Here is an 8211-nt window from a genome sequence, read left to right on the forward strand (position 1 = left end):
TTTATGCCTGTTAATCCTGTCTCCTCTATTACTGTAAGCTCCAAAACAACAGTTTTCAACTGTAACTTCACAAGAAACTGAGGTGCCAGGGTAAATTATAGTATACAGCAAATAAGTTGTTAGCTAATAAAAAAAGTACCAAAGACCGTGAATGAATGATATACACGAATAGATTCAAGATTCGCTTTTGATAAGGTCTCTGCTACTCATTTGAATTCTAATATTCTCCCTTAGGCAGATGATCTTATCTATGCACAGCCCCTAGGAGTGTGTCTTTTCTATGAATGTCATCCATCACAGGTGTCAGGGAAGGGGAGACTATATCTATTACTTCCATCTCCCCCCATCCCTAGTAGTGCTGAATATATTACATTGTCAATAAATACTGATTGATTATATCCAGGTGAAAATACCATGCAATCAGGACCTGGAACACAGCTTACTCTAATTACAGGAAGTCTAAGCCTTCACCTCTTCCAAATCATGAACCCAACCCATCAGTCTTCTGGATACTCCCCTCAACCCCCATGTCGGTTTTTTCCACAATACATTTTGACATGGATTTAAGCTAGGAATACTGCTTTTCCCAGAAGTTTATAGATGAAACATTTACATTTTGGTTAAAAAAAATCTTCAGCAAGCCACTTGCATCCTATCGAAGTGTCTGATTTTAGACTAGCCAGCCATTTTTGTCAAAGACTTTATGACACTAAAAAACACAGCTGAATATATCCTGGAGTGTGTAATTATAGACCTAAGTTTACTCTCCAAAGGGGCTGGGGGGGAGAGGCAAAATCAACTTTCCCAAATGCAAATATCCTCTTGTTTCCAAAGAAATCATTTATAGGTTCTTTTAGGACTCAGAACTCTGGTCTCTAAGCATGACACACAGCAAAATGTGGCTAGGTTTTCCTAAGTCTTTTTGATCCAAAGTGTGGTTGAAAAATATACATTTGTAAACAATATGGGGGTGGGGGGGGAACATTATAACAGTAGTAAAACAAAACCAATGAAAAACAATTATCTAAGAGGCAATAGTATAATGAGACAATTAAAGAGACCCATCACTGGAGCTGAAGAGCTAGAATTCAAATCAGGCAGTCCAATTTAAACACTGGTTGTGACATTCTGGGCAAGTCAACCTTGCTAAGAATTGTACAGTGTATTTCTCTAACACATTCTTCGAAAGCACGAGAGCCCTTCAGAGCGAAAAGACCTTTGCCATGCAAGTTAAGAGATTCCAACTTAAAAGTTTTTTTTTTTCCCTTCTAAGAAGCACAGCACCTAAAGGGATCCCTTCCCAAATTTTCAGTTTGTCTACTTTCATTGTATTAAGTGATGGACTCTTGTCCTCAAACTCTGATATCAATTCAGAATGAGGTTGAGCAAAGGATCTTAAAAACAAAAACACGAAAAAAAACCAGGACATAGGCATACAGTATCTATTTACACTTTGTTTTCAACTCATAGGTTTGTTGAGTCAACCAAGTCAAATCAACTGTTCCTCAGTTCCTAATGTAAGTAACAATTACCACGTGGTAGTTCCTGATACTCTGGATTTCTGGTAAATCTCTTAAAAATTAAAAAAAAAAAAAGATTTCAAGCTATGAAATATTGTTTTAAGGTCAGAGAGTGGGTAAGGAAATAAAAGATTTCCATTCAACTAATGGAAAGTGCTTATTGCTGAGTGGTGTTGGGCAGACCTCCAGAATTCTTTTTCAATGCAAGGCAGGATACCAACAAGTACTTATAAAGTACACTTTTGGAGCTGACAGGATCTCTGATCACTTTAATCTGAAATTATGATCGAAATGCTTTCATCACTACAGGAGGAAGAGCAGTCTTCTTGCACCAAGGATCACTGAATTCAGCTATAATGCTGTGAAATAATCCTTCATCACAAATTCCACTCAAGGATCCAGTGGAAGAAAGCTGCACTCACGGGAAATACGTGAATATCCTATCAGATGTGATAACCAATGACCAACAGATGAATAATAAGCCTGTCCTTTCGAGTATCTTTATTAAAACCAGAATAGTTTCAGAAGAACAGTGAACCAAAGTTATCAGTGGTAAGGCTACAGAAAAATCTCACTTTTCAATCACCTCCGAGAGAGAGAAACTGGTTCTTTGTGAAAATTTTATTTATTCTCCTCATCCAGGATGTTCTGGTTCCCCAGGTGAACCTTCACTACTGTTTAGGTTTATGTGAAGGGATATAGGTAAGATGGGGCTTCCCTGGTGGCCTAGCGGTAAAGAATCCTGCCAACACAGGAGACACGTGTTCAATCCCAGGGTTGGAAAGATACCCTGAAGCTGGAGGAAAAAATGGCAACCCACTCCAGCATTCTTATCTGGAAATCCCCTGGACAGAGGAGCCTGGCAGGCTACAATCCATGGGTCAAAAAAAGAGTCAGACACAACTTAGCGAGTGAACAACAGGTAAGATACCAGCATTATTATATGGGATTATACTTTAATCAGTTGGTTTATAATCATCTGTACAGCTTAGCACTGATCTTAAAGTTCTCCATCTTGCAAAACCCAATGTAAGGTTCACAGAAGAAAAAGGTAACCAACTTAATCTAGTTCACCGATGTCTCCCCAGCGCTCACCAACGAAGACCTTCAACAAAAGCCTACTGAGTTAACCCCGTGCCCCCAGGCCCTGTGCCAGGGAGGCAATGGGAAGTTAACGGTACAGCAGACAGTCTCCACACAGAGACTAAATAAATCCACAGAGATTTGCCTAGTGAGGTGGGGGGGCTAGGGGGAAGGGGAATAAAAGGGTGGAAAACAGGCTAGCCTAACAACCTAGGCATTTGGGCAAGATAAGACTGACTCCTATTCCTCCAAGTAAGTCACGTGGGCTGGCCTCCTTCAAGTCTCTGTTCAAATGTCACCCAACAATGAAGGCCTTCTGACCACAAATGTCAAAGAGGGTCAACCCCACCACTCCCTCCCTACCGGCTCTTTCTTCTTCCTCATATCCTGCCTCATTGCCTTCACCTGCTTATGGCACTCTGCAATTCTGTTCTTGACCTGAGGGGCTGTCTTCCCCCACTAAGAGGCAAGCTCCCTGAGAGCAGGAACCTTTCGCCTAGTGGCTTCCATCAACAACTGTGGGAAGGAGCGACTGCTCTACCAGTGAAGTACACACTTGGGAAATTTCTATCAGGTTTTCCCCCACCCAGAATAGCCTCCACCGTATAAAAACCAGAAGTCAGATTAGTTATGGGAATCAGTAACCACAGAACTCTGAAATCTATAATGTCACAGGGGAAACATAAGCAATGATGCTAGGAAAAGTTTTTCATCCACTACTCTAACGCCTCTAGGTAGCTTTTCTTCAGACGCTCTCTGCTGCTGCTGCTGAGTCGCTTCAGTCGTGTCCGACTCTGTGCGACCCCATAGACAGTAGCCCACCAGGCTCCCCCGTCCCTGGGATTCTCCAGGCAAGAACGCTGGAGTGGGTTGCCATTTCCTTCTCCAATGCATGAAAGTGAGAAGTGAAAGTGAAGTCGCTCAGTCATGTCCAACTCTTAGCGACCCCATGGCCTTCAGCCCACCAGGCTCCTCCGTCCATGGGATTCTCCAGGCAAGAGTAGGCAGGTCTAATTCATTCCAATAAATACTAGCATAATTTAATCTTTGTGAAAAAGGCCAACACACAGGCTCTAAGAATTCCTTTCTATACTTACTCTAAAGCCATCTATTTTTAAAGAGCTACCTGGTAGAGCTGGGAGAGAGTTATAAAATTACCAAGTGAAACCAGTGCACTACCAGTTCATAAGGTCATAAATCCAGGAACAAATCCTCCTCCCTGGGACCCTCTGCAGTGCTCAGGAACAGCCTGAATTTCACAGCAGATACTTCACTGACTTTCCAAAAAACTATTATTGGTATCCATTTTGATACATAAAGGTAAGGTGCAAAATCCACCAAGCAACTGAAGAATTGCTAAATTCTTAAACACACACAGGAGTTTGAAAATCTTCCAAGAGGATGTTAGTCCCAAACAATAAATGGCAAACTAGCAGATGAGCTGATGGTTTTTTTAATGTGCTTCTTTTCGCCTGTTTATTTTCTGCAATGAGCAAGCACTGGTTTTGTAAAAAGAACACACAAAAAAGCTTTCATTAAAAGGAAAAAAAATGACAAGCAAGCCAACAAGACAATGAATTTTTCCCCCTTTCTCTGCACAATAAAAGTGTTGTTTGTGCTGATCCAATTGGCAGAGAACTACTGATTACCAGATGCCTTGGTCAGATGTGTTCTAGTCACTGATAAGGTGCTTCTCACTGTAAACAATCCTCTCACAGGGTCATCTGGCCTCCCCAAGTGCTTCACAGGGGAGTCAAGGCGGCACATTACATTTGAGCAAAGCTCCACGGCCCCTTTCAAAAGGGCTAGAGGCTTTCCTGCACTAAATGCACAGCTAGATTCCCTTCTGGCATCAGGGCCCCTTTACTCTCTTATCCACTGAGGACCTCAAAGGGCTTTGTTTATGTGACTTATATCCACTGCTACTTGCTGTACTACAAATTAAAACTAAAAAAGGGACTAAAACACATCAGACCCATGAGAGTGGTGATGTCATCACACATTCTACAGCTTCTGGAAAACTCCACCGTACTGAGGAGAGGATAAGTGTGAAAAAGACAAATATCTTAATTTCAGTCTGAGATAGTTTTCATCTGACAGGAACTTCCCCCTAACTCCACCCTCAAAGATCCTTAAGAATCACTAGATGATCCAGACCCCTTCCAACTCCATGGCTCTGGAGCCAGATTCATCATCTTTTGGCACTACTGACATTCTGAGATGGGTAATTCTTTATGGGGGCGGGGGTGGGGGAGTGCTGTCCTGTGCCTTGTGGGATGTTTAGACACACCACTGGCCTCTTCCCACTAGATGCCAAAAGCAATCCCCAGTGATGACAACCCAAAATGTCTCCAGACATTGCTAAATGCCCCCTGGGTGAGAATCCCCCATTCCACGTGTTGACTTCATTCTTCTACTGAAATGTGAATTACAAAATGTGTGCCTCTCACTGCCCCTCCCGGGCCCCTACTGTATCTATTTCTTCTCTATTCCCACCTGAGTCTGCGCCTTCCGGTCTTTTATTAGGTCACAAATGGCAAGGGTCAGGTAGTAACAAGCTCAGAATTTATCAGGACAGGAAGAAACATTCTGGCCAAAGTTCACCTCTCAGGTATTTAAAGGCCTCGGGGACCTATAGCTTGCGGGTGGAAGGGTGGGGGTGGGGGTGGAGGTGGGGCGCGGGGCGCTCAGAGCGCCAGCAGCCAGGACCTAGCAAAAACCCGATCCTTAGAAAATGACCTGCCCTCCTTCTCCTCCGAAAACCAGGCGGTAACAGGCCAGTTGTGTGAGAGAGAAGAAAAGGAGCTTCTGAACGCAAAGTGGCAGCATAAAAGACTCAGATACACCACCCCGAAAACCTCAATATATGGGTACCTTTTTTTAATCAGTCTAGCTGGAAGGATGTAACAAAACTGGTTTAAAAAAAGATAAACAACTATGTCCTCAGCACCTCCAAGTCAGATATTCACTCCCCACCGAAGTTTGTATTCATCCCTTTTAGTCTCCAGAGGTTGGGTACAAGTTTTCTCGTCTGGAAATTGCCCCAGCCACCCTAGCTCCCCCTTCCCCATCAACACTCCAAGTACCAAACCCCAATTTATGATCTCTTGAATCACCCTTCCTCCACAGCGTTAAACTTCTACCCCACCAAGCCTCTCACTGCCCCTCAGAATCTCCCCCTATCTGCCCGCCCCCCCCTTAACCCAAGCTTCTCCACGCAGGCAGTCCCCTTCCCTCCTCAGTTTTCTCTCCCGCCCCACAGGTTCCCACCATCTTCAAAACTCTTCCTTGATCCTAGGACCAGGACTCTAATTGTCCGTGCCACCCCAGAATCCGCACGTACCGCCCTCCCACGCTCACCTCTCCTTAGCATCTCCCCCAAGTTACTCTTTCCACCTCTGCTGCTCTTCCCTACCTACTCCCTCGGCGTCCACCCCGACCCCTTGCTCTTTTTTATTCTCATGGGCCCTTGTCCCTCGCCATCCCTCGGTCGGGCCTTCGCTAGGTCACTGCTCATCACCTCGGGCCAGCGCCAACGCCCAGTGTCTGTCGTTCAGCCTCTCAACCCCCTCCCCCCCGGACCAGTCTTTCAGGTTACTGCCTCTGAACTGGGAGCCCCGGGCCCAGGATCAGGGACTAAGCAGAAGGGCCTGACAACTCACCCAGGACGAGGCAGAGGAGAAGGAACCCAGAGCCCGGAACCGGGGCGAGGCGGAAGCACACCATGATCCCGGAGAGCAGGCGGCGGCGACAAGAGCAGCGACAGCAGGGAAAAGGCTCGCGGAAACCTGATAGGAGGGCTGATGACCACCGACCACAACGCTGCAAAAGCCAGGACTCGGCGCTTTCAGCGCGGGTCATAAGACCAGGGGCGGGGCTCTTTCTTCCCCTCAGCCAATCAGCGCGCTTGAAAGCGGCCCTAGGGGTGGTGACGCTTGGGCCCAGTGGGCGGGGTGACCACGCCCTGGCTTTTTGGTTCACAGTCATTTTTATGCTCCTAAGAGATGCGCGCGGACGGCCCTTTCTGAGGTTTTTAAAGAGAGACGAACTTTTTTGGGGGGTGTAGATAGTATAGATTATTTAAGTTCTGACTCCTTGAGAATACTTTTGCTGGAGTTAAAATGGTTGCTAGGTATTGCAACGTCATACCTACAGAAATAAAAAATGATTATTCTCCAAACACTGTTGCCTATGCAGCTCATGTCATTAAAAGGACAAGGGAGCTAGAGGGTGATATGGAGTCAGTGAACGCCAGAGCAGGCCTTGAAGTTCACCTAGTTACAACACCCTGTTTTTCAGATGGGGAAACTGAACTCAGAAAGAGGAAGAGTCTTATTTAAATATAGAAAGAAAGACAATGAGGAAGAGAGAAATAGGACAAGGGAAGAAAGGATCATCCATATTCGGAGCACAAAGAAAGAGACACCATTATCTACCTGTCCATCCAACAAGCTGTTTTTCCTCTATCTATACACATGTAAATATTCTTTAATTAGAATTCACTCTAAACACATTATTTGGTATAGTTGACAATTGAACAGATGAAACCTAAACTCTTCAACAAATGAAAGCATTCAAAAACTATAAAGATCTCAAATTGGGACAAAGCGTTGATTCTCAAATGTTAGTTTCCAAAAGTGTCATCTGGGGATTTTTAAAAACATGCAGAATCCTCACGTCATTCCCCAGAGATTCTGAAACAGTAGGTCTGTGGCACTCCTAGGAATCAGTTCTTTTGTTTTAACAAGAACTCCAAGTGATTCTGATTCCTATGGTTCCCAGACTATATTTCAAGTATCAGAAAATAGAGCTTCAAAATCATCTAGTCCCAGGAGATCTTAATCTGGTTCCAATGGATGAACTAGGGGTCGGGGATAGGTGTCTGTGAATCCCCCAAAATTACAGGCAAGATTTACATATGTGTATTTTTCTGAGGAAGTTGGTAGTTTTTACTATTTCTTAAGTAGGACTGGAGAAGGCAATGGCACCCCACTCTAGTACTCTTGCCTGGAAAATCCCATGGACTGAGGAGCCTGGTAGGCTGTAGTCCATGGGATTGCTGAGAGTCGGACACGACTGAGCGACTTCACTTTCACTTTTCACTTTCATGCATTGGAGGAGGAAATGGCAACCCACTCCAGTGTTCTTGCCTGGAGAATCCCAGGGACAGGGAGCCTGGTGGGCTACCGTCTATGGGGTCGCACGGAGTCGGACACGACTGAAGCGACTTAGCAGCTTAGCAAGTAGGACCTATGACTTCTCACCCTAACACCCACCCCTGCTCCAATATTAAGATCTATTCCCCCACTGTCCTTCGCTTGAATGTGATTAATTCCTGAAAGTGAGAACACTGAATGTGTTCTGTCATGAGTGAAACTGACTGCCCCATTGATAAGGCTGGGAAGCAGCTCTGTCCTGGATAACCTGCAGCTGAGTTGAGCGCTCAGAAGTGCGCCCCCCCCCCATTATTTGTATTTATTTATTTTGGCTGTGCCACATGGCATGCAGGCATGCAGAATCTTAGTTCCCCGACCAGGTATCGAACCCGTGAGCCCTGCAGTGGAAGCATGGAATCTTAACCCCTGGACCTCCAGGGAAGCATACTGCC

At 45.0% G+C, this 8211-nt stretch overlaps 1 protein-coding gene across 3 annotated transcripts in view; it reads right to left on the minus strand.

Annotated features, from left to right (window-relative positions):
- LAMP2 (lysosomal associated membrane protein 2) overlaps positions 1–6459 on the minus strand; it is a 36219-nt gene extending 29760 nt beyond the window's left edge. Inside the window, exon 1 of one of the 3 annotated variants that reach the window (XM_070366213.1) lies at positions 6266–6459. In XM_070366213.1, the coding sequence (XP_070222314.1) occupies positions 6266–6329 (64 nt within the window). In that variant the 5' untranslated portion in view covers positions 6330–6459. The remainder of the gene's footprint in view (positions 1–6265) is intronic. The other 2 variants (XM_005891530.3, XM_005891529.3) reach the window with 2 other exon arrangements.
- Positions 6460–8211: the final 1752 nt, after the last annotated feature.

Source organism: Bos mutus, chromosome X (genome assembly GCF_027580195.1).
Source record: "Bos mutus isolate GX-2022 chromosome X, NWIPB_WYAK_1.1, whole genome shotgun sequence".
Classification (NCBI taxonomy): Eukaryota; Metazoa; Chordata; class Mammalia; order Artiodactyla; family Bovidae; genus Bos; species Bos mutus.